This window comes from Eptatretus burgeri, chromosome 1 (genome assembly GCF_056783735.1).
Source record: "Eptatretus burgeri isolate ZD-2024b chromosome 1, Ebu_testis_v1, whole genome shotgun sequence".
NCBI lineage: Eukaryota > Metazoa > Chordata > Myxini > Myxiniformes > Myxinidae > Eptatretus > Eptatretus burgeri.
This window is the reverse complement of record NC_140961.1, coordinates 22448673-22471052: the sequence shown is the minus strand read 5'-3', so window position 1 is coordinate 22471052 and position 22380 is coordinate 22448673. Positions and strand designations below refer to the sequence as shown.

The window sequence follows — 22380 nt, the reverse complement described above, 5'->3', positions numbered from 1 at the left end:
TACTCACCAAACTCTCTTCCCATGGTATTCAAGGCCATCTCCACTCATGGCTCGCAGACTTCCTCTCCTGTCGCAGTCAACGTGTGGCCCTAAATGGAGTTCTTTCATCCCCTCTTCCTGTGCAGGCTGGAGTTCCTCAAGGTAGCGTTCTGGGCCCTGTTCTTTTTCTGGTTTTCATCAATGATCTCTCGGACTCTCTGGAAAATCCTCTATTTCTCTTTGCCGATGACTCCACCCTCTGCCGTACCATCTGTCATCCCTCAGACCGGCAAGCAGCAGCTTCTTCGCTCACTGCAGATCTGGATAAAATCACAAACTGGTCCAACAAGTGGAACATGTCTTTCAATCCAGACAAATCTCACACTCTCACTATGTCTCTTCGAAAGGACCGTTTACAAAACCCCCCCATCCACTTTCTCAACAATCCTCTGGAAGAAGTCTTTTCTTTCAAGCTTCTGGGTCTCACTATCTGCCATGACCTTTCCTGGGAAAGTCACATTTCCAACCTTGCCTCAAAAGCCAGTCGCCGACTGGGAATCCTCCGTCATGCAAAGTCCTTCCTCGGCCCTCTTGAGCTCCTGACCACTTACAAAGCTTTTGTCCATAGCCTGATGGAGTACTGCTCTCCCCTCTGGGCTGGTGCTCCTGCCTCCCACCTTTCTCGACTTCACGCTGTCGAAACCAGGGCTTTTAAGATCATTGGCATCTCCCGCAATGAAGCTGAGTCTTTGGGCCTCTCACTCAATCACCGCAGGTTGGTCGGTGGTCTTTCTGTCTTCTACCGACTCCTCTCCAGCCTTGCCCCCCTGCTCTCTCTGCGATTTGTCCCAACCACATTTCCACAGGGCGCTCAAGGTCCGCCAACAACCCCCTTCTGGTAAAACTACCAAAATCACGAATCACTGCTCATCTTCACTCTTTCATTCCTCTTTTTTCCCGCCTTTGGAATAAACTTCCTCACTCTATTCTTTCCCATTCTTCCCTCCAGGCTTTCAAAACAGCTGTTCACCACCACCTCTTATCTTCCCCCATGCAAATCCTCGATCTTTTCTACCCCCGATAATCCACCCAAGCCCACTTCCTTCAATTCTCCTGCTTTCCTTCCTGAAAGTCCCTGTAATGTCCATCTTCTCCTCGCCATGTTCCCCATCCCCATCCCTCTCCCTTCCACAGTTCACCTGTGTCTGTTCCCCAATGTTTTGTCCCTTCCACTCCCGCCCCTCTTGTCTCATGCCTCCTTGCTGTGAGTTGTGTGTTAGCTCTCATACGAGCCTCGACCAAGGTATACAAAAAAAAAAAAAAATTTGACCTTTGCATAACCTTTAAAGGTCACAAAACAATGTTGTGGACATTAAAATAAGGAAACAGGATACGTGCTATAGCTTAATGGAGTTAGTTCATCGAAGAAGGTCGAAAACCCGGTTCGATTCCCACAACTTTGAAAATTTGACCTTTGTGAACTTTAAAGGTCAAAGGTCAAGGATTATGACCTTTGGTGCAAAACTTCCTCTGGAACATTCCAGGAACAATATAACGTCATATAGGCTATATGGCATTTCGCACTCCTCGGATTATCCATACTTTGATGAAATCAGCGTAAAAACAAACTTGAAGAGGGCGCCACGGGCAAGGTGTTCGAGATAGAGCAAAATGGTTTCAAGACTTTAGGTGGGGAATGACCTCAAGATTATGCATAAAAAATATTGTCATCCCAGCTCTCAAAGTTTGGGCGGTCGTCTGATTTTTATGTCAAAATTCGAAATTTTCTAAGTTTGTGACCTTGACCTTGGGACGAAAATGAAAAATCCCTGCCAGATTCGACAAACCCCCGAGGAGAAGATGCAAATTGAAATCGGCTACCCCCCTTAAAAACACGTTTTTTGGGCGTAGCTCTGCCCATAATGGACGGACCACGCACATTTTCAGAAAAACACAACTAGATCATGATATAAACCTCCCACCAAAATTTCATCAGGATCGGATCAAAACCCACGGAGCTATGCTCGGGACAGACAGACAGACAGACAGACACACAACAATAACGAATATAGTGGTCACTTATATTTTCCGTGAAAATATTTTCTCATGAACCAATAATAAGGGTCGAACAAATCTCAAAAAAAAAAAAAAAATTTTTTTTCTTTTTTCGACTACATCGACTACCCAACAAGCCGGTAGGCGGACATGGGTAGTCGGCCGTTGCTAGGCAACGGAGGGGTCCATAGCAACGGTTCTTTCTCACACATAACTAGGACATACCATGAACCTACCACACCAGTTTCATGTATATCTGACTCATAGTCTGAGATATAACGAACTTCATTTTTTATTGTTTTTGACCAGGGTTCATTCAAAGTCTATCTTCTCCGACAGTTTTCATAGGATCCGGCTGGAAATGTTTGACCATATGGCTGAATGTGCTGCCTACAGTCTCTCGTGGCCTGATTTTTGAAAAAATTAATTTTTTATGATTTTTCAAAAATTTCAAAGTCCCATTGCTAGGCAATGGTGGTGTCCAGAGCAACGGTTCTCATTTGCACACAACTAGGTCATGGTATGAACCTACCAACCAAGTTTCATTGAAATCGCCATTGTATTAACTGAAATCGCCATTTTAAATACTGATAATATGGGTAGAACAAATCTCAAATTTTTTTTTTTTCGACTAGATCCACGACCCAACAGACAGACACAGACATACAGACAGACGCACAACAATAACGAAAATAGTGGTCACTTATTTTTTTTCGTGAAAATATTTTGTCGTGAACCAATAAAAAAGTAAAGAATGATGTAAACCCACCCAATCAATTCGTACCTTGGTTATTACAACAACTAGAAGGGCACTCGGGAGAGCACAAAATGCCTGATCTACGAGAACATATTGGGCCCAATACATTTTTGAACTATCGTGCTGTATATAGTTGGCCCGATCTCTTAATGATGAAGAATCACTTTTAAAATTGTAGTAGTCAGATCCGGATTGGGATCTTCACCAAAATCTAATCAGTTCGTCTTTGTCACCACACACACAACCTGTCCACTAAATTTCATCCAGATCCGTCCACAACTTTTTGAGATATCCTGCACACAAACAGGCAAACAAACAAACAAGCAGTCATAGACTGGTACTTACGGAATGGTCAACTTGACCTCTGACCTTGTCTAATAAAAGCTGTCTCCAGAGAAGGTAGCGATGAAAACCAGAATTTTCTACGAGGATTCTGTACCAAACCATCAAAAATCGAATGTTTGACCTCATTGTGACCTTGACCTTTGACCGATTTTGACCAAAATCTAATCAGCACGAGCCATCACCCTCCTGAATCACGTGGTGTAATTTGACATTGGTAGCTTCTTCCGTTCTCGAGTTATCGTGCCGACAAACAAACACACAAACAAACAAACAAGCAGTCATAGACTGGTACTTACGAAATCGTCAACTTGACCTCTGACCTTGTGGAATAAAAGCTGTCTCTGGAGAAGGTAGCGACGCAAACCAGAAGTTTCTACGATGATTCTGTACCAAACCATCAAAAATCGTAATGTCGACCGAAGCAAAAATCTCCATTTCTCCACGCAATTATTTTATATTATTTTATCAAAGTCACAAAACCGTAATATTCGGCCATCCACCAACAATCTTTACATAATCCGACGGCTTAGCGAGTCAGGCATGCGACGATAACCTTTATTGGGATAAAAAATGACTTTTAAACACCATCTTTATCGAAAACACCGTCAGCGCGCACACGCAAAACCTTTACGTGATCAGCGCCGCCTCTGCTCAAGCGCACTGCACCACGTGACGACCCGTGACGCGCGAGTGAAATATTTTTTATACAATCTTAAAACGTCTCCAAAACATCCGATTTTTACCAGAATTTCGACAACCGAGTTTTAAGCAACCTAAGCGATCGCAAAAACCGAAGACAAAATTAAAAATGAAATTAAAACGAACTCGTAACGTCGAGCGAAGCAAAAATCTCCATTTCTCCACGCAATTATTCAATATTATTTTATCAAAGTCACAAAACGGTAATATTCGGCCATCCACCAACAATCTTTACATAATCCGACGGCTCAGCAAGTCAGGCATGCGACGATAACCTTTATTGGGATAAAAACTGACTTTTAAACACCATCTTTATCGAAAACACCGTCAGCGCGCACACGCAAAACCGTAACGTGACTCAACGACGCGTCTGCTCGAGCGCACTACATCATGGGATGACCCGTGACGCGTCGAGTGAAATATTTTTTATACAATCTTAAAACGTCTCCAAAACATCCGATTTTTACCAGAATTTGACAACCGAGTTTTAAGCATCCTAAGCGATCGCAAAAACCGAAGACAAAATTAAAATCGAAGTTAAAACTAACTCGTAACGTCGAGCGAAACAAAAATACTCCATCTCTCCACATTAATTTACGGAATTATGTTTGACCTCACTGTGACCTTGACCTTTGACCGATTTTGACCAAAATCTACTCAGCACTAGCCAGCACCCTCCTGAATCACGTGGTGTAATTTGACATTGGTAGCTTCTTCCGTTCGCGAGTTATTATTTTTTTTGATGTTTGACCTCACTGTGACCTTGACCTTTGACAGATTTTGACCAAAATCTAATCAGCGCTAGCCATCACCCTCCTGAATCACGTGGTCCAATTTGACATTGGTAGCTTCTTCCGTTCAAGTTATAACTTTTTTTTGGACCTCACTGTGACCTTGACCTTTGACCAATTTTGACCAAAATCTAATCAGCACGAGCCATAACCCTCGTGAATCAAATTGTGTAATTTGACATTGGAAGCTTCTTCCGTTCTCGAGTTATCGTGCCTACAAACAAACAAACAAACAAACACACAAACAAGCAGTCATAGACTGGTACTTACGAAATCGTCAACTTGACCTCTGACCTTGTCTAATAAAAGCTGTCTCTCGAGAAGGTAGCGACGCAAACCAAAAGTTTCTACGATGATTCTGTACCAAACCATCATAAATCGAATGTTTGACCTCACTGTGACCTTGACCTTTGACCGATTTTGACCAAAATCTAATCAGCGCTAGCCATCACCCTCCTGAATCACGTAGTGTAATTTGACATTGGTAGCTTCTTCCATTCGAGTTATCGTGCCTACAAACAAACAAACACACAAACAAACAAACAGAGGACGGAAGTCATCAAAATACTTACGAAATCTTTAGATTTCGTAAGTAACAAACACACAAACAAGCAGTCATAGACTGGTACTTACGAAATTGTCAACTTGACCTCTGACCTTGTCTAATAAAAGCTGTCTCTTGAGAAGGTTGCGACACAAACCAGAAGTTTCTACGATGATTCTGTACCAAACCATCAAAAATCGAATGTTTTGGATGTTTGACCTCACTGTGACTTTGACCTTTAACCGATTTTGACCAAAATGTAATTGCTAGCCATCACCCTCCTGAATCACGTGGTGTAATTTGACATTGGTAGCTTCTTCCGTTCTCGAGTTATCTGTACCAAACCATCAAAAATCGAATATTTGACCTCACTGTGACCTTGACCTTTGACCAAAATCTAATCAGCACTAGCCATCACCCTCCTGAATCACGTGGTGTAATTTGACATTGGGAGCTTCTTCCGTTTTCGAGTTATCGTGCCTACAAACAAACAAACAAAAAAAACAAGCAGTCATAGACTGGTACTTACGAAATCGTCAACTTGACCTCTGACCTTGTCTAATAAAAGCTGTCTCTCGAGAAGGTAGCGACGCAAACCAGAAGTTTCTACGATGATTCTGTATCAAACCATCAGAAATCGTAACGTCGACCGAAGCCAAAATCTCCATTTCTCCACGCAATTATACCTTAACGTAACTCAACAACGCGTCTGCTCGAGCGCACTGCATCATGGGACAACCCGTGACGCGTCGAGTGAAATATTTTTTCTACAATGTTAAAACGTCTCCAAAACATCCGATTTTTACCAGAATTTCTGCAACCGAGTTTTAAGCGTCCTAAGCGATCGCAAAAACCGAAGACAAAATTAAAATCCAAGTTAAAACGAACTCGTGACGTCGAGCGAAGCAAAAATACTCCATTTCTCCACGTGAATTTACGGAATTATGTTTGACCTCACTGTGACCTTGACCTTTGAGCGATTTTGACCAAAATCTAATCAGCACTAGCCATCACCCTCCTAAATCACGTGGTGTAATTTGACATTGGTAGCTCCTTCCGTTCTCGAGTTATCGTGCCTACAAACAAACAAACAAACAGAAACGGAAGGCATCAATATACTTACGAAATCTTTAGATTTCTTAAGTAACAAGCAGTCATAGACTGGTACTTACGAAATCGTCAACTTGACCTCTGACCTTGTCTAATAAAAGCTGTCTCTAGAGAAGGTAGCGACGCAAACCAGAAGTTTCTACGATGATTCTGTACCAAACCATGAAAAATCGAATGTTTTGGATGTTTGACCTCACTGTGACCTTGATCTGTGACCGATTGTGACCAAAATCTAATCAGCGCTAGCCACCACCCTCCTGAATCATGTGGTGTAATTTGACATTGGTAGCTTCTTCCGTTCTCAAGTTATCTGTACCAAACCATCAAAAATCTAATATTTGACCTCACTGTGACCTTGACCTTTGACCGATTTTGACCAAAATCTAATCAGCGCTAGCCATCAACCTCCTGAATCACGTCGTGTAATTTGACATTGGTAGCTTCTTCAGTTCGAGTTATCTGTACCAAACCATCAAAAATCGAATATTTGACCTCATTGTGACCGATTTTGACCAAAATCTAATCAGCACGAGCCATCACCCTCCCAAATCACGTGGTGTAATTTGACATTGGTAGCTTCTTCCGTTCTCGAGTTATCGTTCCTACAAACAAACAAACAAACAAACAAACAAAAACAAACAGAAACGGAAGTCATCAATATACTTACGAAATCTTTAGATTTCGTACGTAACAGAAACGGAAGTGATCATTATACTTTCAAAATCTTTTGATTTCGTAACAAGCAGTCATAGACTGGTACTTACGAAATCGTCAACTTGACCTCTGACCTTGTCTAATAAAAGCTGTCTCTCGAGAAGGTAGAGATGCAAACCAGAAGTTTCTACGATGATTCTGTACCAAACCATCAAAAATCGTAACGTCGACCGAAGCAAAAATCTCCATTTCTCCACGCAATTATTTTATATTATTTTATCAAAGTCACAAAACCGTAATATTCAGCCATCCACCAACAATCTTTACATAATCCGACGGCTCAGCGAGTCAGGCATGCAACGATAACCTTTATTGGGATAAAAAATGACTTTTAAACACCATCTTTATCGAAAACACCGTCAGCGCACACGGAAAACCTTAACGTAACTCAACGACGCGTCTGCTCGAGCGCACTGCATCATGGGACGACCTGTGACGCGTCGAGTGAAATTTTTTTTATACAATCTTAAAACGTCTCCAAAACATCCGATTTTTACCAGAATTTCGACAACTGAGTTTTAAGCGTCCTAAGCGATCGCAAAAACCGAAGACAAAATTAAAATTGAAGTTAAAACGAACTCGTGACGTCGAGCGAAGCAAAAATACTCCATTTCTCCACATTAATTTACGGAATTATGTTTGACCTCACTGTGACCTTGACCTTTGACCGATTTTGACCAAAATCTAATCAGCGCTAGCAATCACCCTCCTGAATCACGTGGTGTAATTTGACATTGGTAGCTTCTTCCGTTCTCGAGTTATCGTGCCTTCAAACACACAAACAAACACACAAACAAACAAACAGAAACGGAAGTGATCAATATACTTACGAAATCTTTAGATTTCGTCAGTAACAAACACGCAAACAAACAGACAAACAAACAAACAGAAACAGAAGTGATCAATATACTTACGAAAGCTTTAGATAGTAACAAAGACAGAGAGGGGTGAAAACATTACCTCCTTCATCTTCAGCAGTGGAGGTAAAAATATTCTATGCAACGCCATAATTGACCAATGACAAAGATACTTACCAAAGTAACATTCTGATGACAGACAGGATCAGTGTTATTTGAAACAGAACTTTTCACTTCCTCGATTCCTGGGCCACCAACTCTTCGTGCCTCGTCCTCACCCAGTTCCATAACACCATTGGGCCATGGTTCGGTTTTCTTTGTTTGTATCGATGTCAATCCTATGGGCCTGGTGAAGTCAGTGAAGAACATCTCAGGCTATAAAGAAGGAGGTCGAAGAATGAAGAATGTCAGGGTGGCATAAAGAAGAGACTCGTACAACTGGGACGTTTAGCAAGTAACAGAAAGGCCTACACAGCACTGGGTTAACACCAGTACTTAATAAAGGTCCTCAATAACAACTCAATGACTGCACATCAGAATAAAAATGCAAAATGCAGATCATTTGGGAAAATATTTATCAGACAAACACATGCAATAAGGGTGAGAAAGTCACCTTTGTGTGGTAGAAACAAGGTAGGGTCCAGTGGCAATCCTTTGGCCCATGGAGATGCAGTCACTTAGCCAGGCTACATACACAATTTGTGCTTGATTTGAGTCTTCCGCCATCAAGCCAGCCAGCCGCCCTCGTGTCATGCCTTCGCTCACCAGAATGTGCGTGAGGCCCAGCTCTCGAGAACTTGCCGCCAGGTGTGCACCGTGTCTCAAGAGCTGACGAGCAATCAGGTCACGCCTCGCGGTGCCCAGTCCCATAGGTACCAGGTAAGCGTGCACGCCCGACAGAGATGTGTCTGAGGTAAGGAATAGCCAGACATGATTTGCAGATTAATGACACAAATTATGAGCTTCAATTTTAGATTCAAAGACTGAGACAGCCAGTCTTACAGGAACAAAGTGGATAGAGGCAAACATTCATTAAAGCTAAAAGGAAATACAAAGGATGGGAATATATTCAAGGATAGTCAGGACTTGCTGCATCCACCTAGCTGGGCCACACCAAACAACTTCCAACTATCACATAGACTTAATAGAGGTGTTCTTCTTCTTCTTCTTCTTCTTCTTCTTTCATATGCAGCACAAGGCTGCGAGTTATATCATTGGCTGGGGGTGCAGATGTGCCACTGATGCAACACACTGTTGGTCAGGGCAGGAATTCAGAATTTGTTCATGGTGCCGGCGATAGCTTACCTACTCTTCACGAAAGACACCGTGGGGATCTTTAACATCCACCAACTAATCGTCACCTCAGAATCAAAAGGTTCCAACTAACGAAGGTTCAATTGTCAGATATAAGCGTTCCATTCTAAGGCGACGTACGGGACTCTCAGTTTAACGTCCATCCGAAAGACGGCACACACATTGATGCCTCGCCCTGCCTGTAAGGACACCCGGATGGTAGTTTATAGCCGGACTGAGATTCAAACCCAAGAGAGATGGCTCAGAGGCGAGTATGCATACCTCCAGGCCATCTTGCCAGCCCATAGGTGGTCCAAAAGTCACGTTACTATGTGAAACGCATACGGTGGATAAGGCTATAAACCAACGACCACCTTCCTCCCTGGTAAAGGTAAATATACTACAATTTAAAATGTTTTTGTACCAAGTGAGATTTATTGACATACCCTGCACTGAAACCTCTTTGCGGAGCCGTTTGCATATCTCCATGTCACCATCGGAAGATGGCCGCTTCGCCTTTGAAAAGGTCTTCACGAGACCACGAACTGCCATGGTCCTCCTTCAAAACCAGATCCCTCTGCCAGGCAAAGTAAAGATAAGTGAGAGAAGCACAAGGTGAAGGTGTATTTATTATTTTACATCAAAACCTTTGCAAGGTATTAGTACACGGTAATCACGAGCAGATGCTGCACACAGTGGGAGGTACCAAGACCAAGCCATGCCAAGTGGAGTCAAAGGAATTAAGTACATAAATGGTGGAGATTAAATGAGTTAATGTGCAATACAAAAGGCTGAATTAGTTATGGGGTATCTAAATACTGTGCAAACAGCTGGGTGGTTGGGTGCTTGATTGGGTGGTTGGGTCTAGCCGTGTTGCACTGCCGTCACCGGTGTGAGTTTGATTCCCACAGCTGTTCGGAAATGTGACTCAGAGAGGAGACGGGCAATACCAGGTTGATTCTTCTGTATATAAACGTCACGATAACACCCCCAATGACTAGAAGGTTAAGGGACCACCACAGCAAGTTGGTTTAAACAAAATAACGGGATTTTGATCCCATCTTCCAAAAATCTCCCCGATACATCCATCCCTTACTCCAAGTTCCTTTCCATTCTTTCATACCTTCTCCACAAAGAACCTCTCTTTCTTCCCCTAACCTATCATTTGATGAAAAGCAAATTTGAATCCAGGTGATCATTGCACACTTAACTGCTCCCTTTTGGGTAGTGATCCATGGTTATAATGGACTGTAAAGATCTTTTTTTTGTTGCTTTCTAGTATACAGTATTTAAAATCAAGTTACCTGTTAACTCCCCACTCTGTGGGGTCTAACCATACATAATAAGTACACCACGAACCTTAATATTACAATTCCACATGCATACTGAACCATGAATGGGACGGCAATTGTGACAAATCATCTTGGTGCTGCTCATGGCTTGTTTGTAACTGTATACCTCGAGCCAACCTATAAGATTTGGGCATGACTTGTAAAAAGGTAAAATTGCACTGATCGTCGAGCTACTAGGTACCTACCTCAGAAACCATTGCTTAGCGAGATAACAGGGCTGCTTGGATGAGCAGCTGGCAGAGATAAAACAGCGTTCAGTAGACCCTCATAAGCATAACATATTGTGGCAACGATGGGCCATAGCGGCGATTTATGGAGCAATTTAAGCGATTTGGCTCCAGCCCACGGCATCAACATCTGCGGCATTTATAGAACGGGTTTTAGATTTTCATATTGAACACAGGAGACAACGCTCCGAGGATCTGGAAGCAAAAGTATGGCTCTGCTGCAGCTGCATGGTGAAACCTTGATAGAACTGGTCCACGCGGTCCCTGAGTTTTTTTCATTGTGGAACGACCATGACTATACAAGGTATATACAAAATCAAGGACAACTAGAGGGGGAGCACTCGGTAGAGTGCAAAACCTCCGCCGCCAATACTGCTCGGTCACTCAAGTGAACCTGATATCCTATTCATTCAATTTGACGTCAACAGTGTTCACAGAGTTATAGTTTGCAACTTTCCCTTTTACATACTCAATTCATTCGTCATAACTAGATTCCTCGAGACAGAAATTCATTTTACGTGGGTATATCCACCTGAAGTTCCAAAATCAGCTGCAATTATAATTTTGGCATGCTTTTTGTTGGAAAACACTTATAACATGAAGAAATGCAAAAAAAAAAAATCGAAATTTTGTTGAAAAAAATTTGCAAAATTTTTTTTTCTCTAACAATTTCTTTTGGGGGGGGGTCTGGAAATCACTTAAAACATGTAGAAATGCAAAAAAAAGAAATTGAAATTTTGTTGAAAAAAAAGTTGCAAAATTTTTTTTCTCGAACAATTTTTTTTGGGGGGGGGGGTGGGTTGGAAATCATTTAACATGTAGAAATGCAAAAAAAATAAAAATTAAAATGTTTTTTTCAAATTGGCCACCATAACGGCCATATTGGATTTTGGACCAAGTCCAAAATCTAATGGCATGATGCTTGGACCAGACCTAACCCCCCCACCAAGTTTCGTCCAAATCCGTCGAGGAGTTTTTCCGTAATACTGTTCACAAACAAACAAGCAGTCATAGACTGATACTTCCGAAATCGTCAACTTGACCACTGACCTTGTCTAATAAAAGCTGTCTCGAGAGAACGTAGCGACGCAAACCAGAAGTTTCTAAGATGATTCTGTACCAAACCATCAAAAATCGAATGTTTTGGATGTTTGACCTCACTGTGACCTTGACCTTTGACCGATTTTGACCAAAATCTAATCAGCGCTCGCCACCACCCTCCTGAATCACGTGGTGTAATTTGACATTGGTAGCTTCTTCCGTTCTCGAGTTATCTGTACCAAACCATCAAAAATCGAATATTTGACCTCACTGTGACCTTGACCTTTGACCGATTTTGACCAAAATCTAATCAGCACTAGCCATCACCCTCCTGAAACACGTGGTGTAATTTGACATTGGTAGCTTCTTCCGTTCTCGAGTTATCGTGCCTACAAACAAACAAACGAATCACTCATGGAGTGAGGAAGTTGTCGAAGTTGTTTGAAAATTTATTATAACTTCATTGCAGTCACACGGATACAGCACAAGAAACAGCATTTACAGTTCAGTCAGTTGCCATCATGAACAACATTCGAATGTGGAATGTGATGTCAATGGTTTAAGTCAAAAACTCCATCATCACCTCCACCTCCTCCGCATAAAAACAAGCAAAATTCTTACTGAAAACGGAAAATTGACAGACCTGCGTGATGGTAACGTCATAATGGATTGGTACGATGTGGAGGGCCTTTCATTGTTAATAAAACTGGCCTGCACTGCAAAATAATACATCACGTTTGCAGAATAGTGCTATTGGCGCCTGAGCACGATAGACGAATTTTCGGTGTCAGGCGAACTATTGAATCGGAACAGTCACAACGAAGGCCTGGATATCTCATGAAAGAGTAATATCTGAACTACATTCTCACCTAGTTTGAGCCACATATCGCAAAAATTGATGGAGATACGCGCTTTCAAAAATGGCCAAATTATGACACATTTTTGCTGATGGGATCCAGAATACAAACCGGAAGTTGATCAAATTACGTCAGCTAATGGCCAATCGTATGTTTTACATTCCCTAAAAGTTTGAGCGAAAAATATAAAACTTTCGAATTTTGAGAATTTTTTTGTCATGTAAATGGGCTTTTCAATACAAATTTCAAACATTTTGTGACGTCACAATCTGGATCCGATCCGGTTGAAACATGGCAGGGTAAAGATATTATGACCCTACATAAGCACATTAAATATCGAAGCAATTGAACAAGAAATGGCGGAGAAATGATTTTTTGAAATTTCATCCCATGTAAATGATTGGGATTTTTTGAAACTGTGAATTTTTCGTGACCTCATCATTTGATCCAGGTTCACCCAAATTTATAGGTTCAGTCCTTGGGTGATTATCTTGCATGTCAAAATGTTTCGTGGACATATACACAAGGACCGCTGAGAAAAATCGATGCACAGACACACACACACACACACACACACACACACACACACACACATACACATACGCACACACACACACACAGACACACACACACACACACACACACACACACACACACACACACACACACACACACACAGACACACACACACACACACACACACACACACTGACAGAAGTTGTCTTCGACAACTTAACAAGCAGTCATAGACTGGTACTTACGAAATCGTCAACTTGACCTCTGACCTTGTCTAATAAAAGCTGTCTCTCGAGAAGGTAGAGACGCAAACTAGAAGTTTCTACGATGATTCTGTACCAAACCATCAAAAATCGAATGTTTTGGATGTTTGACCTCACCGTGACCTTGACCTTTGACAGATTTTGACCAAAATCGAATCAGTGCTAGCCACCACCCTCCTGAATCACGTGGTGTGATTTGACATTGGTAGCTTCCTCCGTTCTCGAGTTATCATTTTTTGGATGTTTGACCTCACTGTGACCTTGACCTTTGACCGATTTTGACCAAAATCTAATCAGCACTGGCCATCACCCTCCTGAATCATGTGGTGTGATTTGACATTGGTAGCTTCTTCCGTTCTCGAGTTATCGTGCCTACAAACAAACAAACACTCATACAAACAAACAAACAGAAACGGAAGTCATCAATATACTTACGAAATCTTTAGATTTCGTAAGTATATTGATGACTTCCGTTTCTGTTTGTTCTTTCGAAATCTTTAGATTTCGTAAGTAACAAACAAACAGAAACGGAAGGCATCAATATACTTACGAAATCTTTAGATTTCGTAATATAAGTAACAAACAAACAGAAAGGGGTGAAAACAGTAACCTCCATCCATCTTCGATGGCGGAGGTTAATAAATCGTTTTTGGTCAAGAAAGCCCTATTATATATATATATATATATATATATATATATATATATATATATATATATATATATATATATATATATATATATATATATATATATATATATACGTATACATACATACACTGGCCATTGATGCCACACTGACTCAGTTGCGAGGACAAAGTGTATTCAGCTCCAACAAGTGCCATCTGCCACATGGACGATCCACATGGTTTGGTGCACGTATGTAGGCGATCCTAATCCGTATGCGTGAATATTTTCCCGCCTGCAGAAGCTGTCAGTCGCCGACAGACCGCCGATGAGTGAGGAAGTGTAAATGAGCGCCGTCGGATTTTCGTTTTTGACAAAATGGTGGAAAAACTTGAACAATGCTACTGCATCAAATTTTGTGTAAAGCTTGGCGATTCCCAAGTGGAAACGATCTGCAAGATTCAACAGGAATTCAACTTCGGGAACGAAGCAATGGGCACCACACAGATAAGAGTGGTACAACCGCTTCAAAGATGGTCACACATCAGTGGAAAGTGAAGCACGTTCTGGTAGGCCCTCAACATCCCGAAATGAGATCGTCATTGACCAAGTGAGGACCCTGCTGATGCAGGATCGTCGAATCACGATCAGAGAACTTGCAGACGAGGCGGGCGTCAGCATTGGATCCGTTCATTCCATTGTGACTGAGGATTTGAGCTTAAGGAGAATCTCAGCGAAGATCGTGCCAAAGCTGCTAACGATCGAGCAGAAGCAACTCCGTTTGGAGATCGCACAGGACATGCCGGAGACTGTGAACAGCGATCCCAACTTCTTCAACACAGTGATCCGTCATTTTGTCAAAAACGAAAATCCGACGGCGCTCACTTACACTTCCTCACTCATCGGCGGTCTGTCGGGAAAATATTCACGCATACGGATTAGGATCGCCTACATACGTGCACCAAACCACGCCTTCCTAGATTCATTTGTTTACGCACGAAAAATTAAGTTTGGATACTTTTTGAACACACCTCGTATATACAGTAATTCCCCGTTTATCGCGGGGGTTACGTTCCAACCCCCCCCCCCCCACCCGTGATAAGTGAAAATCCGCGATGAATGGATGCCTCCCCAAAACACATTTTAAACTCAATTAAACACGTAAAGAAAACATTTGAAAGCATAAAAATGTACAGATAATAATAATAATGGAATAAAAAAGTGAAAACACATTTTAAACGCAGTATGGTAAATTCAGTAACGTTGCAAGGTTGCAAGATCGGGTTCGAGGTGCCGGAGATCGACTCGTCTGGTCGGCTTGGCAGTGATCAGGTTTGAGGTGCCGGAGATAGACTTGTCTGGTCTGGTCGGTTTGGCAGTGCTTGTCTAACCTCGGCAAACCTTTTTCCTTCCCGAAGCATATCTAGCACCTTAACCTTCTGTACATACCTCGCTTTCGTGCGTTGTGTGACTGGTCGAGCGCCACGTGTTATAATTTATTGCTTAAATAATTTATATTTTATATATTATTACCGCGATGTACCGTGGGAATCCGCAGAAAAAAAAATAGTGAGGTTCCAAGGGAAAACCCGCGATGAACCGGGGGCGGTGATAGGTGGATAGGTGAACCGCGATATAGCGGGGGATTACTGTGTGTGTATATATATGTATGTATGTATATGTGTGTATGTGTGTATGTGTGTATGTGTGTATGTGTGTATGTGTGTATGTGTGTATGTGTGTATGTGTGTATGTGTGTATGTGTGTATGTGTGTATGTGTGTATGTGTGTATGTGTGTACGTGTGTACGTGTGTACGTGTGTACGTGTGTACGTGTGTACGTGTGTACGTGTGTACGTGTGTACGTGTGTACGTGTGTACGTGTGTACGTGTGTACGTGTGTACGTGTGTACGTGTGTACGTGTGTACGTGTGTACGTGTGTACGTGTGTACGTGTGTGTGTGTGTGTGTGTATTGTTGCGGAGCGGCGGTCAGGGGCGAGAAGACCATGAGGGGGGGAAAGCTACCTCAGGTTCCGACCAGACTCTCCGGAATCGCAGGCCGTCGTACACCGATAACTCCGTGTTGTGCAGTAAAATCAGCCAACACACAAGTCCTTTGGCTCAACCGTTTAATGGCGGCTCTCACCTCCTCCACTCACTTGACAGCCCCATGACGTCACTCTCAGTTCCACCCCGTCAGTTCCGGCTCATCATGCATACATCAATATTCATGCAACTCTCAATACCACATATTCCTTTTTTTGTGAAAATAACAACTGGTTCAGCAGGGCTCTGATGAGTTGTTGCATCTCTTGTAGTTTGATACATTTGCAAGAAGTCAGTTACGAATGATTTCCAGGGCTTCCCTTTGAGATTTGCGGTATGTAAACAGTCCTTAAACACTCTGTTGAAGCGTTCTATCTCCCCGTTGGCTTGTGGGTAATATATAGAACTCCGGTAGTGTTTGATGTTTCTTCTGTGCAGGAATGTTTCAAACTCACTTGAAACAAACTGAGATCCATTGTCGGAGATAAGTTCCCATGGATTTCCTTCATAATGGAATACTGTAGCCAGGAACTTGATAACTGTAGGAGATGTTACTTTGGACGTAAAGGCTACTTCTGGCCATTTGGTGAGTAATCAGTTAAGGTTATGGCATAGAGACAGCCCATTTGGCCATTATCAAGTGGTCCCACGATATTGATGGCAAGCTTTTGCTTTTCCCAAGCAACATTGGCAAGCGGAACTGGTTGCAAAGGTGGAACCTGAGTGACAGCTGTTTTATCACACATTTGGCAAGTAATACACGACTTGATGGCAACTTCCACTTGAGAGTCCATCCCTGGCCACCAGTAGAAGTCACGCAGCCATTGTTTAGTCCTTACAATACTTTTATGCGTATCATGGGAAAGCTGGATTAACTTGGGTTGAAGTTCTGTCGGCACTATCACACGGTGAGTGCCCCAAATCAAGTAATCCTCCTGTACAGCCAGTTCATTCCGAATGTGAAAGTAGGGAACTCCATTTGGGTCAAAGCCCTTCACATTGCAAGGCCACCCTCTGGAGACATATCCTCACACCTTCTGTAGAATAGGGCATCTATTGCAAGTTTCCTTGAATTGTTCCACAGGTACAGAAACGTAGTCACCGGACACTAAAGCCATTTTTACATCCCGTTCATGGTAAAGCTCTGTCATGGGGAGTGGTAACTGCGGTAATAGGGTGTTTCATATTGCAACTTTTTTGCGCTAGTCAAGTTGGCTACCCGTCGTAGCTTTCCAATATGGATATGAACCCCACTCGCCGATTTTTAGAATTTTCGTCCCAAAAATGGCCGCCGGGGGCCATTTTTTCCAAACTGGCAGCCTTTTTTCGCGTTTTGACACAGAAATCGACTCCTACACCTGCTAAAATACGTTAATGTTACTTGATATGTGTATGTTTGTAGATGATTATGATTGCTATGTCTGCCAGCAGTCAGGGACGAGACATTAGGCATCCAATATGGCGGAAAAATCCAAAATGGCGTCCAAGATGGCCGATTTTTGGCCACTGGAAAGTTGTTCCCTCCGATGTGGGTTCTAATATGTCTAGTTATAGGTTTTTGGGTGTGCTGAATTCGTTTTTATGCTCTAAAATGCAGTATATCTGTCACAGAGACGTCTGCGGGGGTCATGTTCTCCCGATAAGAAGTAGTTCTTGCAAGTCCGAAGAAGAATTTTGAATATTCTCGCCCTCATTGATATCAGAAAATAACAATTAAATATTCGAAGGTCAAACATGTATTTATTTAACATGTACAGTATATACACGAATTACGAGTATACTAATGCCATAATGAATGTTCTAATATGACTTCATGTATGCGTGCCTATCAGCCTCGATAATCAATAATATTGGCCATGGCATGGCATACATGGCTGTCGCGACATTTCAAATTAAAATTTCCATAGTTCAAAAACATCAATGTTCACACTTCGTTTCATATAGTTATCCACATTTTCGCGTATATATGAAGGAATGATCGACACCTATGGTATTTGACACCGCAATTGGTAATTTTCGCTCTTGCCGATTCCAACGTGCCCACAGATGAGCGAGAAACGATGGCAAAACTGTTGCATCAGACACCTAGACTACCTCATGATCAACTCAGCTCAGGAAAGCCAAAATTTCCGGCCATGGATGAGAATGAGAGTAGTGACCTGTGTCTCAGCAGTTTCATAGATGACGACTCGTGGCGGTTATTCAATCTTCTTGAACTATATGATGTACTAGATGTAGAATGGATGCGTGAGCCTGCAAGCACATGGCCAGAAAGTGATGATTACCAAAAATTCGCAAACTATGTGCACAATGTTCACGTAGTTAACGACCTTACAGAGTGTGGAATGAAGTTGATTTCAGATTTTATAGACAAAACGAGGGATGAACAGCAAAGGCAAGCTTTGCTTCAAGTGGTTGAGTGGCACAGGCAGAATTATTCTGGGTACACGAAATCCACTCTTCAGAAAATGTAGATAACTATATGAAGCGAAGTGTGAACATTGATGTTTTTGAACTATGGAAATTTTAATTTGAAATGTCGCTACAGCCATGTATGCCATGCCATGGCCAATATTATTGATTATATCGAGGCTGATAGGCACGCATACATGAAGTCATATTAGAACATCAATTATGGCATTAGTATACTAGAAATTCGTGTATATACTGTACATGTTAAATAAATACATGTTTGACCTTCGAATATTTAATTGTTATTTTCTGATATCAATGAGGACGAGAATGTTCAAAATTCTTCTTCAGACTTGAAAGAACTACTACTTAACGCGAGAGCATGACCCCCGCAGACGTCTCTGTGACAGATATACTGCATTTTAGAGCATAAAAACGAATTCAGCACACCCAAAAACCTAAAACTAGACATATTAGAACCCACATCGGAGGGAACAACTTTCCAGTGGCCAAAAATCGACCATCTTGGATTTTTCCGCCATATTGGATGCCTAATGTCTCGTCCCTGACTGCTGGCAGACATAGCAATCATAATCATCTACAAAAGTACACATATCAAGTAACATTAACGTATTTTAGCAGGTGCAGGAGTCGATTTCTGTGTCAAAATGTGAAAAAAAGGCCGCCATTTTGGAAAAAATGGCCGCCGGCGGCCATTTTTGGGAGGTAAATTCTAAAAATCGGTGAGTGGGGTTTTTATCCATATTGGAAAGCTACGACAGGTAGCCAACTTGACTAGCATAAAAAAGTTGCAATATGAAACACCCTACTGCGGTAAACAGTGTGCAGTCACATTTAGTGGGGCAGATAAGTCAGTATCCCACAAGAATCTTTCAGTTGATGGTACAAGCTCCAAATTTGGTACACATGTGCTCCAGGACCCATTCTCTCAGAAAAGTACATTACCCACGTTGAAAAACAAAATGGCCACCATTTTTCAAGATGGCCATCTCATAAAATAGGAAAAAGGGTTTTCAGTGCTAAACGTCTATAAATAGGAACATGCTATTGATCCAAATGTTAAATAGATTGTATTTTGACTGGAGAAATATATTTTGGCACTAATATTCGAAAATGGTTACCAGTTTTCAAGATGGCGGCCATTGCATGACTTAAAATCAGTACTTTTGTAGCTGTCTTACAAAATTATCACAGATATTGCTGGGCAACATCTGTGATCATGAATTGAGGTGATGCGGTCAAACTCTATTACATTATGTGAATAAGAGTGATGTCAAAGCACAACCAGGGCACACTGGTGACATCACTGCTGTGAGACTCAGCATGGGGTTCAGTGTCAGCTTATAGTGTACTACTTGTAGCTGGAGTTTACTAACGTAAACTGTAGTTTGTAGTATACTTGAGTGTCCCAAATGCTATCTCATAAGCCCCTGTATATATTTCAGCTAGAAGTATAGCTAGTTGTAGTATTACACTATTAGATAGCCACGCCTGAATTGACAGGATGTGCCAGCGTGGGAGAGCCGAGCCAAGGGTAACGGGGCTTCAGTTACCCAGAAGGTGTACAGATCGCACGGGACTTAAATGGCACTGGATGAACGATCGGGCTAGGTGTAGGGCATTTGTAAGTATGAACCTAGTTGTATCCCATATCTCAATGTGCTTATGTATTTTGTACGGTTAGGTGATAAAAGGATAAACCCTCGGCCTTAACCTGTTCAATATGTCCACTGATAATCTGTTGAGTTGTACTCCTAAAACTGACTGGAGGAAGTGTTGCCTCTCTCAGACTCATACAAAAGAAGAGTTGAAGTCTCCCCCAACCCGTTATGAGTGTAGTTCTGATGGTTATTCCATAATAGCAAAAAAAACCTACCACAATTTCAGGCAATCCACCAGTTACTGATCAGGTTAGACTCATCCAGATTGGATGAAGGAGGTGGTATTGAGGATACACTGAGGCGAAATAGTGCCAAGTACCACCAAAATTGTCGCAAAATGTTTGACAGCTATAAGCTTGAGCATGCCACTAAAAGAGCAGCTGAAATTCAAAATGATCCAGGAGAAGGGCACTCAAAAATGCGAAGAACTAGCATGGAAGTGCAACGGTGTTTCCTATGTGAAAAGATACAACCAAAGTCAAAGTTGCGACAAGCCATGACCATGCAGCTAAATGAGAGGCTTAATGAATGTGCTCGCAATCTTAATGATGGCAAGCTTTTGGCTGTCTTGAGCGGTGGAGATGTGGTTGCCCTGGAACTGAAATACCACTACTCTTGCTTAACAGCTCTGTATCATAGAGAGAGGGCACACATTGCAGCCAAGAAAAAAGAAAAAAGTCCAGTCATCCCAAGAAAAGGAAGTCTTCCCTTTGGTGTTCTCTGAACTTCTTACCTATGTCATTGAGACAAGAAACAGCAGTGATGAGCCTGTTTCGTTTCGACTTGCTAACTTGGTGAGTCTTTACAAGGAAAGACTTGAACAATTTGGAACAGATATACCTGATGTGAACTCTACCAGACTGAAAGAAAAGCTTCTGGCAGAGATACCTGCGTTGGAAACCTACAAGGATGGACGTGATGTTTATCTGACATTCAAGAAGGATGTAGGTCCTGTCATGTCAGAAGCATCAACCTACTCTGATGCCATCATTCTCGCCAAAGCTGCCAAGATATTGCATAGGCACATGCTTGATCACAAATTTAAATATGAGGGCAATCTTCATGAGACTTCAGTATACGATTCATTACCTCCAGCTTTGCTCCAATTTGTCTGCATGATTGAGCATGGAGCAGACATAAAGTCTCAACTGAGGTTTGGAGCAACTACAACTGACCTGGCTATGGCTCAGCTCCTTCAATACAACTGCTTTGCCAAATACAAAGAAGGTGCTGCCACACACAGGCATTCCAGAGACAGAGAAACCCCATTTCTGGTCTACATAGGGATGTCTCTTCATGCTAAGACAAGAAAGAGACACCTAGTAGAAATGCTCCATGACCATGGTCTCAGTATTCCATATGATCGAGTACTCGACATATCAGCTCAGCTGGGAGATGCAGCTGTAGCCAGATATGTAGAGGAAGGTGTGGTTTGTCCTCCCAAACTGAGGAAAGGTCTTTTCAGCACATCTGCGATGAATAACATCGACAATCATCTCTCTTCCACAATGGCGACCACATCATTCCATGGAACCAGCATATCCATCTTTCAACATACAACATCAGGAAATCAAGGAGAAGTACAGGAACCAATTCAAATTAAGAATACCAAAGTAAAGAAAGTCCCAGAAATCCCCGACTCATACAAATGTCTATCCTGCGTTCTTCACAACAAAGAACCCTTCTCCTCCCAAAGGCAAAGTTACATATGAATCTCTGCCAAGTCTCCCCCTAACCAATGAATACGAGTGGTTGCAGAAGATTAGCCTCACACAAGAAGTACATGACGATGTTAACATCACTTGGTCAGCCCATCATGCAGAGAAAAAGAGAGGTCTTGCATTTGAAGTGAGTATTACAGCACTTCTGCCCCTCCTTCGTGATGAAGCTCACTCAGTTGCCACTGTAAGGCACTCAATGAACAAAGTCAGGGATACTATTGCACACCTCAACCCAGGACAGGTCCCTGTGATAACCACAGACCAGCCTATTTATGCACTTATCAAACAAGTCCAGTAAGCCTGGTGTTGGCTTAGTGGTTAGGGTGGCGGCTTGGGACCCCAGGGTCCTGAGTTCAAGCCCCGTTGGATGCTGAATTAACACCAGGGGGTTGACTCAGCCTGTCATCCTTCCGAGGTCGGCGAAATGAGTGCCAGTGTACTGGTCCCGGTGTATGCCCCGGTTAGAATAGGTGTTCCATATCCCTGTGTGTCG

At 42.3% G+C, this 22380-nt stretch overlaps 1 protein-coding gene across 8 annotated transcripts in view; it reads right to left on the bottom strand.

Annotated features, from left to right (window-relative positions):
- Positions 1-22380, bottom strand: part of POLL (DNA polymerase lambda) — a 97763-nt gene that overhangs the window by 60190 nt on the left and 15193 nt on the right. For 7 of the 8 annotated variants that reach the window (XM_085874726.1, XM_085874775.1, XM_085874781.1 and 4 more), the window contains exons 2-4: positions 9591-9721; positions 8465-8759; positions 8029-8197 (exon numbers count right to left, since the gene is read on the bottom strand). In XM_085874726.1, the coding sequence (XP_085730852.1) occupies positions 8029-8197; positions 8465-8759; positions 9591-9696 (570 nt within the window). In that variant the 5' untranslated portion in view covers positions 9697-9721. Of the gene's footprint in view, positions 1-8028; positions 8198-8464; positions 8760-9590; positions 9722-10032; positions 10108-22380 lie in introns of all 8 variants that reach the window. The other variant, XM_085874765.1, reaches the window with a different exon arrangement.